General features: G+C 34.4%; 1 protein-coding gene and 2 long non-coding RNA genes across 5 annotated transcripts; 2 read left to right on the top strand and 1 right to left on the bottom strand.

Moving 5' to 3' along the window:
• Positions 1 to 5,169: 5,169 nt before the first annotated feature.
• LOC125216322 lies at positions 5,170 to 7,449 on the bottom strand. The gene is made up of 3 exons (XR_007175438.1): positions 7,309 to 7,449; positions 5,955 to 6,020; positions 5,170 to 5,447 (listed from the first exon to the last, which is right to left on the bottom strand). It is a non-coding gene; the product is annotated as an uncharacterized LOC125216322 (long non-coding RNA).
• LOC125216926 lies at positions 6,460 to 8,167 on the top strand. 3 transcript variants are annotated; one of them, XR_007175787.1, is made up of 3 exons: positions 6,481 to 6,854; positions 6,936 to 7,061; positions 7,956 to 8,167. It is a non-coding gene; the product is annotated as an uncharacterized LOC125216926 (long non-coding RNA). The 3 variants fall into 3 exon arrangements; XR_007175850.1 differs by having other exon boundaries at positions 6,482 to 6,854; positions 6,942 to 7,061; XR_007175681.1 differs by having other exon boundaries at positions 6,460 to 7,061.
• A 4,424-nt stretch (positions 8,168 to 12,591) lies between these two features.
• On the top strand, positions 12,592 to 16,731 carry LOC125194950. The gene is made up of 3 exons (XM_048093164.1): positions 12,592 to 12,918; positions 15,014 to 15,109; positions 15,938 to 16,731. The coding sequence occupies exons 1-3, from the start codon at positions 12,592 to 12,594 to the stop codon at positions 16,565 to 16,567; spliced, it is 1,053 nt and encodes a 350-aa protein (XP_047949121.1). The 3' UTR covers positions 16,568 to 16,731.
• The last annotated feature ends 1,122 nt before the right edge of the window (positions 16,732 to 17,853 follow it).

Genomic DNA, 17,853 nt, shown 5'->3' with positions numbered 1-17,853 from the left:
GAGTTTTACTTATACTTAGCGTTCTGACCTGAATACATCCCTATATATATATATATATATATATATGAATACATCCCTATATATATATATATATATATATATAGGGATGTGATCGGGAAAACATGATCAAAACCACCCAAACCGGGACCCAAAAGGGCCCGAGTTTTGTTTTTGATTTTGCAATTGCCTTATGGCCCATAATGGTTTAATATATATATATATATTTTGGGGGAAGGGGGGGTTGTGATCAATGTCAACCCAATTTTTATGACCAACGGACCAAATCGGGCCATTAGATCTAGTTTTTGATGAGATGTTTTTTTGTGAAAATTTTTTTTTCATTATAAGCCCATTTTACTTCAATATAGGTTTATTACTTCATTCTGTACTTCAAAGAAAATACTTCTTTCCCAAAAATTTAACATTTTTCCATGTGTTTATTAACCATATTAGCCCATGGCGTTGGTGATAGATATTATGAGAAAAAGGGAAACGGGCGAAACCACATTTAAACTAGAATAAGAAAAAATATGGAATGAAAAAAACTACTAGAATAAAAAAAACCACTAGAATAATAATATTTTCCCCGGAAGGTTAAATCTTCGTAATGTTTTAGTATATTTTTTTCCCTTGATCAATTAAAAAAAACGTGATAAGCGAAAAAAATTTTATAAATTTCGTATCTCATCCAAAAAAAACTAGATCTAAAAGCCCTAATTTGGATATTCTTTCGTTTTTTAAGATTTTTGGGATTATCGAGATATATATATATATATATATATATATAAATTATATATATATATATATATATATAGCTAAATTGACAAATGAGAAATGAGATGCAATATGGGCCACTAATCCACAAGCTAAACAAAATGTCAACAAATACAACATTATTTCAACAAGGGGGTAAAATTGAATTTCATTAAAAAAAAAAGCGTAAAACATCAAACCGATTTCAAACCCAAATTTCAAAAAATCTTTTAAAATCTCTCTTCAAAGATCTTCAAATCTTCATACAATTCATAATTCGAATCCCTTAAAAACTAAAATCTTTAATCTTCAAAATTCAAAGCGTAAACATTCAAACGATTTTTTACAATAACAAAGAAGAGGAAAAGGGGGAAAATCTTGAAAATTTTGGGGGAAACAACACTCCTAATCGGCGATGAGAAGCCACCCGGAAAAAATTGATTCAAATTTTAAGTATATTGTTTTGATTTTGGTGTTTTAAAAAATATTTTGGTTTTGCGATGGTAGAATGGGAAGAGATGGCAAAAAAATTTTTTAAAAAAAAAAGAAAAAAATTCACCTTCCGGTTTAAAGGGTTTTTTAAATTTTTAAGATTATTGAATTTATATACATATTGACATAGCTATAATAATATCGTGAAAAGTGTAGGTTTTAATAGGATTGACATAATAATATTAATATGAGTTTAAAAATTGGGAGAAAACATCAAATTATTTGTAATATGTCAACAACTATTAACATAGGGGATGCTTGTTTCAATGGTTTTTAATTGAGAAACATATGTATGGGTTTTGTAGTATGTCAATATATTGACATATTCTAAGCTTGTTTAAATAATAGTTGAATAGTCATATTTATGTAAACGAGTATATTGCCATAAACTTTATAAGATAATCAACGGTTATGTCACCATTATAAAATTTTAAAAATCGCATAATAGTAATAATATAATTTTCTAACTATATATGAGAAATAATTTAAAGACAAACATACTTAATGCCCAAATTCTTTTAAAGTGTTAGATATCAATGAAACAATTTTTGTAATAAACATGACTTGATGTCAAAAATACACTTGTTATTGTCATGATACTTTGTATAACCGTATAGATTTATTAGTTTGATTTTAAACCGAAAAGAAGAACATCCGCGAAAAAGAAAACTTTGATCTCAAAGAGTTAATTATTATTAAGAAAAAACAAAAGAAAAATGTGAGGATGGAAAGATTTTATTGCTGAAAACTATCTCAAATGCTTCTAGTGAAAAGGGGCCGATGTATTTTGTTGATGCAAAGGGAATGAGGAAGGGGTTTTGAAAGGAGTTTGGGGTTTTGAGAGTGTTCTACATTTCAAAATTGAACATTCCAATTTTGCATTAGCATTATTAAAAAAATTTGAAGAGAATAAATGCAAAATAAAGCTTAATAATGGTAAAAAATTCATATCACCAAGAGGGTGTGGAGCTTGTATAGGGTTTCCGAGGTGACATTACTTACCCGAGATGTGTAAAAGTAATGCAAATTTCATGAGGGGGATGGAGAAAATTTCGGGGAAGTGGAACCATGATGTTGTAAATGTTATCTTGAAAGATCTTCAATGAAAGGGGGTTTTTAAGAGAAAGTTCGGGGATTACTAGAATCAAAATTGAGAAATCAACATGTGGAATGGTAAAATCTAAGATTGGAGAGATAATTGATGATCCGGGTAACGTTAGGAATGTAAATTGGTGTTCGTATGTAAATTCTGCTCAAATTTTCAAGCAAAATTGGTCAATCACGAGAAGAATGTCTTTGGGAAAAAGAAACACTTGAAGATTTGTAATTTCCCAATTACGGGTGCATAAATCAATTTCATAATAATTGATCTATTTTGGGGTTATTTAGACAAAATCCTTTTATTTTTTACGTATCATGTCATAACTCAAATAATAACATGCTTTAAATTAATTGAAACCTAAAACACCTTTTAAGGTTTAGCCATTATACCTTGATGATTCTCCAAAGAATCGAAGATGGCTACGCCTTTCCCGTGAAATCTTTTTAGTCAAAACCCGGGTCTTTTGGGGTTCCCCCTCCGTAACCCCAAAACCCCAAACCCTAAACCCTAAACCCCTTTAAAAAGAGAAACAAAAACATTTCCCGAGGAGAAGAATTTCACCACCACTAGGGGAAAAAAAAATTTTGAACAAAAATTAAAGGGGTTTTTTCTCCTTTTTTCTCCTATTTATAATAAAATATAAAAGAGGGTTTTTGGAAAGGGCTTTGGATATGGGCTCCTCCAATTACCTTTTTACTAATTAAATTAAACCCAATTTAATATAAGCTTAAAATTGGAATATTACGAGCAACCACTACAAGAATACTTCGCACTCCCCATCCAAAACCAAATTATAAGACTTCGTTTCCAATAATTTATATTTATTTCCCGCACTTAAGATAGAAACATCCATCAATTAATTATTGTCGCTATGGACTTAATTAATTAATATCTTATTTATTCCAGAGAGGACTCAGCAAGAAAATCTTATTTATTATTCATAGAGTAAACAAACTCCAACTAGCTAGGTTCCGAATAATAAAACCTTATTTCAAGCTTCTCTTGAGGATGTTATCAAACGAGACTCACCTCACGCACGATTCAACATAATAGCAATCCTAGCACCGCTAGATATTAATCACCACTACCCAATATACCGGCTCAACCTTTCACGATAGGTGGTCTAAGCCTATCTAGGTTGTGAAATTATTCTTTTCTTTGTTTAGAACTGACCGTGTTACCTTAAAGTGAACGGCGCCCACAACCGGTCTACTAAAACAAAGACTTAGACTTTGTTAAGTTACTTATACATTTAAACATGTAATAAACATCCATTAAATGTAAAAAAATAACAACATTATGACAAAAATAATCATTTATTTATTTGGAAAACAAAATAAGAGTTTTAACAGTATTCAATCACTCGAAAGGTGATTTCTAGTATACAAACTCTAACATTCCAACTTTCAGATTGGGAGATTTCTTCGATAAAGTAAGCACATAATCAACCTATATTGAGATTAATACATCATTTTGTTGATATAAGTTTCTCTTAGTTGACACTGCATTACTCCTACAACTTGGGAAAGTAACATTGTTGAATAATTTTTGAATAAAAGGGAGAAGAAAGAAATAGAGAAAAATTTTCCTACATCACACTTGATAATCTTGAAGAGGTCGACAAAACCGTTGAAGAAAATGAACAAAGCAAGAGAAGATGATGTGGATGGTGATAATGAATCAAACTCTCCTATCTTGACAAAAAGATAGGATCTCCACGTACAAGACCCTCATTTCTCCAACAACAAAAAGTCAATGCTTCGAGCATGTCAACACACAAGATCTTTTGGGACCAGAACAGGGGAAGGAGTTGGAAATTCAAGAAGTTGAAGCGATACGCATCACCAACAACGAATACCCCGACATGTCAATACTCAAGCATCAATTAAAATAAAAATGAACCCGATTTGGGAAAAAAGAAATTTAATTTGATAGAGATCACCAAAAACCCCAATCTCCGGACATGTCAATATTCAAGCATAAATTTAAAGATTTGAGAACAGAGAACGATTTGGGGAATTCGTAAGAGGCGTGACTTAAGAAAAAAAGCCTTGCATATATTATCAAAACTAAAAGGACTTTGAAATAAAAGAACAATAAAGAAGCAATCAAGGAACAGACGCTATTGTTGATATCATAAATGAACAAGGGGGATAATGATTATATTAAATTTTAAGCTTTATATATTTTTTATTTAGTTATTGAATGGATATCGAGTGGAAAAGAAAAAAATATAAACATGGTATAGAATGGAATTTCGGAAGAAAACTGCATAGTAGAAATTGAAGGAACAAATGAGTATGCATAATTTAATTCTTTGAATAATCTATACAATACTTTTATATTTTCATGCAGTTGACATAATTTATGAATGATATTTAAATGTTGTTTGCAGGCTTTCATTTCAGTGATTCATGTGTCTACACTAATGGTTTGTTTGGGCAAGCAAAGGAGTGTTTTGATCTCTGAAACCCCATTCAGAAATCAGTATAGGTGTAATTGATGTATGGGCAGCACACCTGAACTACAAGGAAAGAGAAAGGGCAGAATCGTCACCTCCGCGCCTGTTTCTGACAACATCCCCATGCGTGAGTAATCTAAAATTTTGTGTCAACTATTTGCATGACAATTTTCTGACAAAAAAATGTTAAATGCAGTATTTGAATATAACAAATCGGCAGCCTCATTAGGATCCATTACAATCCAAGAACAACTTTGTGTCGCGAATTGAAGAGGAGATTTGTCACGCCTGCATTTTACTATGGATAGTAAAATATGGTTAACCGTGATCGGGGATGGGAATTAAGAAGAGGGGATAGAAATTGGGGAAAATAAACATGGGTAGATCATATATTCAAGGGTTATTTGAAAAGAATATACTTTGAATAGACTAGCTCGATCATAACGACTTGAGTTAGAGGTTCATACAGCACAACTTTAACAAACATCAGAGTCACATAGAATTGGATTGCTTCAATGCACAGCGGAAATGACCGAAACACGGTTCCATGTATGAAGACATGAACCTCCGAGAGTACTGCATAAGAATAAGAGTAAGCCCCACTTTGGATCAGCACCCTCCACTCCATCACAGCTCAACCTGCACATTTAGAAATACATGCAGGGCTGAGTACAAAAGGTACTCAGTGAACACATTGCCGAAAGATACACATATACATTTATAAAAATATTGTCAAGCCATCGTTAGAATAATCCTTGGGGGTTTTCCTTAAAAAGACCCAAGCTTACTAAATTCATTTACTTAAAAAGTTCGTCTGATCAGACTTCATTCCTTCTGTAATTTGCCATATCTGAACATTCCTTCTTGTGCCGGGAAAGTGGCCACTTTCCACGGACACCGGACCGGCCAACCCTCTCGATGACACACAGTCCACGTGTACACTAGTCCGAGTAGGGACTCTCCCCTTGCTGGGACCCGAATTCGATTCTTACTTTAATTGGCATAGCACATTCGGTATAACCAACACAGATAGGCATCATTACATAAAACCAAAACAATTTATGGCAAGACAATATCATTTGCATAGATAAATATTATCTCAAAATATTTCATACTTTTCATTTGTATATAAGTTCGAAAGTTCACCTTGTATGCTTCCAAACTCCGTAAAATAATACTAACTCACTTGGAGTTACGTTCCTCGCGATGGACCTTGTCCAATAAAAGATAATCACGATTTAACTTCAAGAATTAAATAAAAGCATATGATATGCACCTAGGATAGGCATCCTATCTTCTTATTTTTTAAACGTTATTCCTTTCACTTCTCTATTTATAATTGGAAACAATGAATCAAGAGATTACTTAATCTAATAAAATCAAGAATTACTTTAACCAACTTACGCAAACATACATATTTAAATTAATTCAAGGGAGTATAAGCCCAAGAAATTAATTTAATCCAAGCTAAATCTTAACTTAAAAATAAATCAAGTATAGTCTAATAACTTAACTAACCCAAGTTAACTAACCCAAGAGGAAACTAATTCATAAACATAGACTCATATATCATTTTTATTCTGGCCCAAGCACTTAATCAATTTAACTATCTTGGTCCAAAGAATTAAATTAAGAGGTCCAACTTATTTAATTTAAGGAGGCCCAATCTTGAAATAAAACTTAAAGCCCAAAATAATTAAAATGAGAGCCCATGACTTTAAATAATGAGAGAAAATCCTACTCTCATTCTCTCCTCTCATTCCCTGCGCCTCCTCTCTCTCCCAACGTCTCTCTCACTCTACTCCCTCGGTTCTGCCGGACTGTAGCCGCCGGAGATGGCCAGCCACGCCTCCGGCGAAGTCGCCGCCAACCTCTCCTCTCCTTCTTCTCCCTCGCTGCCCCTTTCACGGTCAGCCGCTGCCCATCTTAGGCTCGGCCTTCATCCGGCGACGAGCTGGTCCCACCAGCCGCCGCCTGCCACCACCGCCGCTGCATACACGGCGGTCTCACCGCCGTCGCCATCCACCGTCGACCGAGAGAGGAAAGGTTCTCACATCCCTTTTATTTAATTTTTCTTACTAAAGATTTGATTTTGAAAACACAAAACTTAGTATCTGATTTCGAAAGTTGTAGAAACGGATATATCGTGAAAAGAAGATCGAAAAGAAATCAATTTTGTCGTCGCTCGCCGGAAAGTCGCCGGACAGCCGCCGGAGTGCCGTCGACGTCGCCGGGCAGAATCTTCGGCTTGAGGTGAGGCTCCTATTTCTCTAATTACTTTGTCGATTCTATGACTTTGCATATATGGTATGTAAATTAAGCTCAACATAGAATAAAATGGGGTTTCACACTTTGAAAGAAAGAGTTGAAAGATTGATTAGGAAGCATGCTTGGGTGTGATTCTATGTTCTATATGATTTCTTGCAAAAATGACATGTTTGATGAAATCATGCTTGAAAAGAATTGAAAAGATTTAAAGGGAGTTTTGAGAAAATCCTACCTTGAAAGAATGATAAAGATTGTTTGATTTGTGCTCCAACTTGAAAATACTCCTCCCCTTGCTTGCTTGAAAACTTATTCGTAGAAGAGATTTGAGTGTATAAAATCTTAGTGGAAAGCTTGTGTGTTTGAATTTGATAGATGAAAATCACTCATGCTTTATACTACTTCTTTTCCGACAAGAATGTTATTGTGAATCCTTTCCATAAGACACGTCTCAATCACTTTTAACACGTACCTCTTTGCATGTAGTAACTCTCTTCGTTCAAAACACGTAGGTAGCAAGTTCCTTATTGATCAACACGTAGGTGATGACCCTTTACTATGTAATTCATTTCGCAAGACATTTGTATATCTTTCATGGCACGTTTGTCTGCATTGTGAAGGATGTTTTTGGCCCATTCTATTGAAATCTTGATGTGCATGAATAGTCTTTAACTATTCATCACTATTCCTTACTATTTACACTATGCATGAAGAGATGCACAAATAATTACATGTATATACATATATATATCCTTTCGTATGTATTGGTGCCACTTTCAAATGAATAGTCATCTTTGTCTTTGATCATCATTCATAGTGACTAGATTGGATAAAAATGAAACCATCCTTTTTACCGTAACCTTATTTCCTTTACTTGTGTAGGATCATGATTTGAAGAAAAAGGATGGCATCTAAAGAGTGTAGCTTTGGTTCTCCGAGAAGCCATTATTCTTCTTTGTATAGATATAGAAACATGTAGTATTTTTCTCACTTGCATAGTATAGACTCTATTATGTATAAATAGACATTCAATATATACTTGTACTATAATTGTATATGGACAATTATTTCATAATTTCTTGTATGTTCTTGCACATTAAAACTCTTCGATAAATTTTTCTTTCTCACATCAACACTTGATTATCAGTGTATATAACCAAGGACAAAATAATGCAACAAAACATAAAGTATAAAATAATACTTACTTCATTTACGTAGAACATTTTTTTTTTTTTTTTTTCGGGATGTTACAAGATTAGAACAATAGAAGATTTCGATTGGAGAAAGATTGATTTGGTAACAAATTTATTTTTGTACAAAGATCTCACAGTTTCACCTACATAATTTTGAACAGTAGTTGTCAAATTCTTTTCTCTAATTTTATCTATCATACAATACAGATCTTCTTCCCTGGTTTTAAAAGTGGCTATTACTATCTTGTGGTATTCTGGATGAAGATGAACAAAATGAGATAATTGATAGTGCCAAACCACCTAGAGACAAGAATCCCTTGGAAAAGTATAGCTTTGATGTTGCAATAATGGTATGCTTTTTTAAATATAACTAACATTATGTTTAGATTTTTGTTGACATAATTTATGTATCTTGCTAATATGCTTTGTATGCAAATTTTAATTTAGTTTTTTATATATTTGCAGAAAGATATGTTTGAGGAATACTTTATAGAGAATAACATGACAGATCTATCAGAAAATGTAAAGACGTCTCCATACAAAGTTATTGCTTTAGATTGGGCCACAAACACCAACAAACAAGACAACGGTGTTTATATGATGAGACATATGGAGACATACTTTGGCAGCAAGGGAAGGGATTGGAATGTAGGCTTTTCTCCACGTGGCATGAAGATTCTACAGGTACTCAGAGGAAGATATTGCGAAGCAATGCTTACATCATAGAGCAACAAGAAGTGTATGGATATGATACGCAGTGCTAACATCTGGATGAATGCAAACAAGCAAAGATTGTCTGCGTTACAGAACAAGTACAAGGAATGGTTTAGCCGTAGAACCAATAAGTAAACAACTGTTTTATTCTAATTTGAACAAAGAGTGATTTGAATATTTGATGTTATCATGTTTTTTAGATGGATGTGTAAAACAATTATCAAATGTGGTTTTTAAACAATGCAGTCTGTGATAATATGTCAACTATCAAATCAATACAACAACTTAAATATAAATGTCAACAACTTGAATTGAATGTCAACAGCTCAAAAACAATTCTTGTAACTAAAAAAAATATACAACTATTTTTCTTACTTTTTTAATTTGAAACATGTACTGGCATCATTATCATAAAAAATATATTAATAGTTTCCATATAAAAACTCAACCATAATTATCAAATGTCAATAACTTATAGCAAAAATGTCAACAGCTTGTCAATAGGCTTCATATAAAATTTCAGACAACTCAATATTTGGAACATATTCATGAATTATGGTCATACAATACATGTCAATATAAAGCAAATTAAATGTCAAAAACAAAAAGGAAATATAAATAAATTGTATGTAATGTCAATAACTAAATAATTGTCATGTCAACTACCTTTTTTTCAAATGTTAACAATGTTTTTTTCAAATGTTAACAATGTCAACTACCTTTTTTTCTAATAAAATGCAAGAAAAAAAATTTAATTCAAAACCCTCTACTCTACAAACTATTTCGCTAACTCACAAAAAAGCGTAGCAATAAATATTTCTCTACCATCTACTCTCTCACAAATAGATTACCGCTCAAAAAATTTCGACTACTCTCTCATATACAAACCCTTCATCTACTCGACTTCATCTCTTTTCTAGATTTCTAAATCGATTAAGAGTATTAGGAATGTCAACCGGACAAAAAAACACAAGTGATTCAGTTGGATCGTCGACCGTTCCTGGAAAAACGACATCAGAAATGGAGGTCAACACCAAATCAACAAAAAGCACTGAAACGACTCATTCGGGTTAAAGATTTCATTCGTTTTTTAATTGTATGACTTCAATTTTAGTTTTTTAAAACACAATTTGATTATTCAAAAGATTTTATTTTTAGGTTTCATTATTTAATTTTCTGATGAGTTCGACTTATGCTTTTTTTAAACAGCAGAAAAATATTCTTGCAGTTAAGTACTATATATTTAAATTTTTATGACATTTTATACTATAATTATTAACATAATGTATGCTTATTTGAATTGTTGTTGACATAGTCATATGGTTGCTATAAAATAGATATGTTCTGTATACACAAAGATGAATTCATATGTGAAGTGTGAGAGGATTACATAGTATTATATTATATATATCAACAGGGTATGACTGCACTTGTCATATGTATGCTTGTAGTTGCTATAAATTTTGACATGATATTACTGTATTGTTGACATTTTGTTGACATAGTGGTATTGACATTTTATACAATAATTATTGACATAATGTATGCTTGTTTGAATGGCTGTAACATAGTCATATGGTTGCTATAAACTGTATATGTTCTGTTGACATGGGATTATTTATATTTAGAAAGCGTATGACTGCACTTGCCATACGTAGGGTTGTAGTTGCTATGAATTTTGACATGATATTACTGTATTGTTGACATTTTTATTGTACTTGATTTTAATCCAGAAAAAAAGAACACATCAAAGCGAAAAAGAAGCACATCAATTGATGAGGACGAGTTAACTATATCTGAGATTAGAAGCAAAAGAAGAAATGACTGGAAACAGTTAATTGCTTCTGAGATTAGAAGCAAAAAAAACGGAATGACAAGCACATAGAGGTTAAGGAACATAATAAGAAAAGTAATTACTTTTCTAAACTGCTTCTAATCAAAAGGAAGACGTTGTTTTTTATTGAAACCATGAGAAAAATGAATGAGGCACAGGTTGGTTAATGCAGTGAAGGAGTTGGGTTTTGGGAATGTTTTGCATTTCAACATAGAGTACATTCCTAGCTTTTTGGTATTCGAGTTGGTGAAGAGCTTTGATGAAAAACAGTGCAAGATAAAGCTTAATAATGGGAGGAGTGTTAATATTACAGAAGACGATGTGGAGCTGGTATACGGATTTCCGAGAGGTAGGATTAGTTACTCCAGATATATCTGTAAAAGTAATGCAGCTTTCATGAGAGAGTTAGGCAAAGATTGTCAAATAAAAAAAGGAGGAAACGTTAGCTATAAAGTTGTTGAAGAACTTATGTTAGCAAATTGTCAAGGAGGGACAAGGTTCAAGAGATTGTTCTTGGTACTATTAGAAGCAACATTGATTGAGCCATCAACATGTGGAACAATCAAGTCTAAGATTGGGGAAATAGTTGATGATCTGGACAGTATTAGAAATGTCAACTGGTGTTCGTACGCATTGTCTGTTCTCAAGTTTGCAAAGGAAAATTGGTCAAAGAAAAAGAAGAATGCTTTTGCAGGACCACTTCCTTTGCTCATGGTATGTTTTACATTTCACATTACAGATTATTAACAGTGAACATAATTACATTAGGTTGTATGAGTAGTTGATATAGCTAGTAATTGTTATTGATATGGATTTTATATGCAGCTCTGCTACATAGATAGAGTTTTACAAGCCAAACGTTCAGTTCCTCGTACATTCCCAATAATGAAAGGCTGGACAAGCACACATCTGCAAGCTAGGGAAAATCCAACCAAACATTAATCCACTTAGACTAACGTTTATTTCCTCGGTCAAGAATTATTGAGCTGATTTCTCAAGTAGCTTCACATAAAGCAGAAAATTACCCCTATAGTTAAATCTAAAGAAGTGGCTGCACTCTTGTAAAATTCTTAGACAATTGTTATAAGTTATGTAAGCCAAAATATCAGAACATGCTTCAAATTACCAGGATCAAAATGTCCAGTTTAATTATAATACACCAATTCAAACACACGATGTCAACAGAATATTTAACAAGTAACATAAATCATGTCAACAAAGCATAAATCACCAACATAACACAACAAAATAATGTTAATGAAACAAAATGTCAACGAAGAGCATAGCAACAATACAGAATATTTACCAAGGAACATAAATCATGTCAACAGATTTTCAAGTCATGTCAACAGAGCATAAATCACCAACATAACACAAAAAAATCATGTTAATGCAAATCAAACCAAACTACCTCCACCATTCATCGACGTAGACTCGAAATAAGATGAAGAATCCATCAAATAACACTTAGTTGTTGATTACGAACTGAAGTCGAACCTAAAGATGAGAAAATCAAAAAAAAGAAAAAATTTATTAGGAACAAATTTGACTGGAGAAAAACAAATAAAACAGAAAAACAGAATCAGAGTCGGTAAAATCGACCGAAAAACTTCAAAATCAACAAAGAAATCCGTCGAACTGGTCGTCTGTTTTTGTCATCTAAGTTCGAAATGAAAGACATGGGGAAGGCTGATGTGATTCTTGGAATTAAGATCACACATGGAGAACAAGGAATTTCCATTTCTCAATCACATTATATTGAGAAGGTGTTGGAACCATGGATTATAGGTTGACTTATTTTGGATTTCCTTCTGTTCTTGAAGGTTATTCGGATGCAAGTTGGATTACCAATATGGAAGATCATTCTTCCACAAGTGGTTGGGTATTCCGTCTTGGAGGTGGTGCTATATGTTGGGCATCAAAGAAACAAACTTGTATCACGAATTCAACAATGGAATCGGAGTTTGTGGCATTAGCAGCAGCTGGTAAAGAAGCTGAACGGCTAAGAAATCTAATATATGAAATTCCATTGTGGCCTAAACCGGTATCACCTATATCTATCAGATGTGATAGTGCAGCTACCTTGGCTAATGCATATAGTCAAGTATATAATGGAAAGTCAAGACACTTAGGTGTTAGACATAACATGATTCGTGAACTTATTATGGATGGTGTGATATCTGTGGAGTTTGTGAGAACTCATGATAACTTAGCCGATCATTTAACCAAAGGGTTAAGTAGAGATCTTGTGCACAAATCGGCTATAGGGATGATGGGATTAAAGTCCACTACAAATCTTTGATATTAAGATACCCAATTCCCATTTAGTATGACACTAGATGCATAATTCAATGTGGAAGACTTAATATTTGGAGATTGGAACACATTTGAAAATCGTCCCAAGGTATGTGTTCGGACCTACAAGTTAAGGAGGTTGAATGTATATATTCTTAATAGTTCTTTTGAGAAATTGCAAATGTAGGTGCAAGAATAAAGGAGCTACCTATATAAGCATGAAGTTTAGCAGCTTCAAGAAGCTGGGACTTGGTTTCGACATGTTTATGAAGGATAAGGACATAGGCTAGTAAAATATAGTGTCAAGATAGAACATATTCGTATGTAAGCTTTTGTGTACATTATCTTCGTGTATTCAATGTGAGTTCCCAGGGTTCAATCCTTAGAGACACCCGGGGTATTCAAATATTTGAAATATGTAATGTACTAAGGTGGAATTCAATCGTTACGGTATTTCATTTATGCAATAGTTTGAACGTTTGAGTTGACTTGTTTTAGTTAAATCAAGGATTGCACTAAAATAGGGGAGGATTGTTGGATATTTTAGTGTAATTGGGTTAACTTGATTGATCAATATGGAAGTGCGGAGTGCACGCTTATTTGAATTCATTATGATGGACGGGGGTCCGGGGGCAGCGCCCCCGGGTAGCGGGGTCCAAGGGGCAGAGCCCCTGGCTGGGGTCGAGCTGTGTAAGAAATTCATCCGGAAATGTAATTTTTGAAAGTCAAAGGACTAATTTGCAATTTCGGAAACCTTTTGAAAATTAGTTATTTTCGGTTTTTCCCCCAACAGATGCACTGTTTCATCTACAAAAGCACTGTTTCATCTTCTTCAAAATCAGATCGATTCTTTTGGTTCAATATACTTCTCGAACATCAACATACAAAAGCTCTGATTTCTCTGAATTGTATCCGATCAAATATTTTGGTAGAACCACCGAAATTGATTTGATCTGAAACTGATTTATCACGACTTTCAGATTATCCGTTTTTGTTCAATATTCTAAATCTCCCTAACAAGAATGACGTATGGAAGCTAGGGCTGGGGAAAAATACCGAAAAAATGATATATCGCTCGTATCGTATTCAAAAATATCGAAAAATTATCGAATTTTTGGTATATCGTAATTTTTGATACGATACGGTATCGTATCGTAAGTTTCCGATACGATAACTATATGAATTTCCTTATATCGCGATATATCGTTTTATATCGAATATATCGAAACATATTGAAATTCAATACATATTGAAGTTTAAAATTATAAATATATATAAATCCATTTAATTCATTCATATATTTAGAAAATATATATATGAAACCCTAATATCCAAACCAACCCAAATGAAAAAAAAATCTCTACTTCCACTAACCTAATGGTATTAGCTTTTTTACTTTATCATCACTGCATATGAGATGCAGTTAAAGTGAAGGCTTTGACCGTTTTAGGCCAACCAACTCAGCATCTGGGTCATGATGTTAAATCTATTTTTGCTTTTTTACTTCTTTCTTGTCTTTTAATCATGACCTAGTTGGAGATTGTTGAGCATCAACTTAGCAGGCTTTTAATGACGACAGTAAATTTTTGCTGCATATGTCCATGTGAAAGCAGAAACCATAATGAATATAGAAGTAAAATCAAGGGTTGGTATCCTAATTTAACACATGTTAGAAAGGAAAACGAATGGAGATATAGGAAGAAGCAATAGAGTTTCTTACCATCTCTAGAAGGTACACTCTCCATCTTCACCATTTTCCAAAGAAGGGCCTCAGTCTCAGCAACTGGATAGTTATTGTGTTCCACGCCAATTGGCTAATCCTTTGTCGTTTTTTCAGGGGCTTTAAATAAATCTGCAGAAATCTGTTTGGTCAGCTAGAACATCTTTATCCCCTGGGTTTTCAGGAGAAATTACCATTTCCTGCTCAGAAATATCGGCAGTACGGAACGCTACTATCTCCACACTATGAAGAGGCTGTGGTTTCTCAGTTTCTGGACCAGGTTTCTCAGAGCTGTTTCTTGCAGACGCTGAAACCTTTCTCAAGTTGCGCTTAACCCTCGAGTTCACTTTGAGCTTTGTTCTGCGCCCACCTCTGTTTGACTGCTGACTTTCTCAAGACGCGTTTGGGCTTATCAATTTTTGTGAAGAGGCTATACCACCATTTTCCCCATGCATCATGGTTGAAACCTTTCAGATAGTCCTCTTTGATTTTATATGTTCAGCCTCCGGCTCTCTGAGGCTTTGTTCTCATAGTCTTCTTGGTGCATACAGATGGTTCCCAAAAGTTGGATAATGACCAGCGTCCAAGCCAGTCTGAGCTGAATTGGGTTCAACCAGATCATATTGAAGACTCTAAGTGTTAGCAGTAGGTGATGCTGCAAGAAGCTGAACAAGCACAAAGTACAGCTATAAGCATTTAAGTATTTCCAAATTCCAAGGAAATGAGAAGTCAACAGTTTTAGGTTTGATCGGGTATCATGTAAAAGTAAAAGATAATGGGCAAAACCTTCCTGGATAAATAAGACTGCATAGCATTTCTGACCCAAGAAATGACCCCGAGTGTGCATCGACAGTTACCTATTATTTATTAAGCAGCATTCTGGGGATGTCAGAGGCAATGCTAGAAAGGATTGGAAAGATGAAGTCTATTGTACTAATAAATGCTGATTACCCCGCAAGAATCACAGACCACAGTATTAAATTTAAGCAAAAGACAGTGCCATGGTTAAGACTTCAGATATAGCACCATTCAGCAAAGACAGCAGAGTTCTACTAGGGACTGATAATAGATGAATAAACCTAAAGCTAAATCCTGATAAATAACTAAGTTCGCGGAGAGCGTCGATCTAATCGGAAGGATCGTGGAGGACGAGAGAGATGCGTACCGGAATCAGCTTAGGGTTCAGGTTTCGAGAGCGGCGGAGATTTTCACGTGCCTGAGATCGAACAAGCAGATGATGCGGCGGAATGTGATGGCGTATTTGAGGAATTGCGGCTACAATGCGGCGGTTTGCAAGACAAAGTGGGAGAGCTCCGGCGGATTGAGCGGCGGAAGCTACGAATTCGTCGACGTCGTGCGGGGGGATTCCGCATCGAGATACGTCGTCGATTTGGATTTCGCGGCGGAGTTCGCGATCGCGCGGCCGGCGAGGTCGTACGAGTGTTTGTTGCAGCGATTGCCGCGGATCTACGTCGGAACGGCGGAGGAATTGAGGCAGATTTTGAGAGCGGCGAGCAACGCGGCGAGGTGGTCGATGAAGTGCGGCGGCCTGATTTTGCCGCCGTGGAGGAAGCACCGGTTCATGCAGAGCAAGTGGCTAGGGCCGTACAGGCGGACGACTAGTCTGATTTCTTCTGCGGCGAATCGCAGTAACGGCGTCAAATGCCGTGCTGTTGGTTTTGACGCCGCAGCTAACGGCGGTCGTTTGGTGTTTCCCGCGGCTGCTAGAACGAGATGACTAATTAACAAAAAGAATACCAATATCGTCGGGGCAAACTGTATGTAAAGTAATGAACTTTCTAGATAGTTTAATTTTTTCCGTAAACTTTAAATGAGTCCTGAATTTTACTAGATTATACTTCCTCCGTCCCATTAAAAATGCAACATTTGCTTTTCGGCACAGGATTTTATGTAGTGTTGTTTTGTAAGTAAATGAAGAGAGAGTAAAGTAAGAGAGAAGAAAAAGTAGAGAGAGTATTGTTTCCATTTTTAGAAACGTTTCATTTTTAATGGGACAGACCAAAAAGGAAAACGTTTCATTTCTAATGGGACAGAGATTTTTAGAAACGTTTCATTTTTAATGGGACAGACCAAAAAGGAAAACGTTTCATTTCTAATGGGACAGAGGGAGTATAAATTTTCCATCCTACCCGATAGATTTCCCACACAAACTTATCGTACGTGGCGCCGAAGGCATGACTTGACAAATGACAAATTTAGGGTTCAATTCGAGTTGTGGAATTAATGTTAATTTTATGCTGAATTTGATTTGTGGAATTCGATTTGTATGTTTATGTCGATTTGTGTGCTGAATTCGATTTGTATGTTTTCATTTGTGCTACTTGTATGTTTGTGATAAGTTCAGAGTCAGAGATTGCAAGGATGGAGGAAAACAATCAGAATTAGTGGAGTTTTATCAAGTCACGCCTCTGGCACGCCTTCATATGATAAGTTTGTGTCGAAAATCTAGTGGGTCGGATCTAATGAGAAATTTACACAATCTAATAAAATTCATGACTTTTTATGCAACATTTAAAGTTCACAGAAAAAATCTAAACATGTAATTTGCCCATATATATATGAATAATCAATCTTGCTCGACCGGATTGCAAATTTAAAATATATGTATCCTTGCTTTTATTAATGTAACGCGGCGGATGCACTTTTTATTACTGGCGGCGCAATTGGTTGCATAAAATATAAGTAAATTCGACCAAATACTCACACAAGCTTTTATATAATTAAGGTAAATTCGTTTGCAATTATTCAACCGTCACTGGTAACCAAACTCAGCCTTAATGTTCATCTCCTGCTACAGGACTGGAGATATGTTCTTATGTTTGTAAAATGTACTTACTATTTCATTTTATTTATTCAAGTTAATAAAATTTGAGAGAAAGTGTTAATATTGTGAAAATGTACTAACATATCGCCTATTCATCCAGGCACGCGATATGAGAAGATAATGGCACCATAATACTAGAATTCTTTTAATTTATTTAACTTATTTTAATGTCACTCGAT

The sequence above is a fragment of the Salvia hispanica genome, chromosome 1 (genome assembly GCF_023119035.1).
Source record: "Salvia hispanica cultivar TCC Black 2014 chromosome 1, UniMelb_Shisp_WGS_1.0, whole genome shotgun sequence".
In the NCBI taxonomy this organism is placed as follows: Eukaryota; Viridiplantae; Streptophyta; class Magnoliopsida; order Lamiales; family Lamiaceae; genus Salvia; species Salvia hispanica.
The sequence above is the reverse complement of the archived record's forward strand: the minus strand, read 5'-3'. Positions and strand labels throughout refer to the sequence as shown.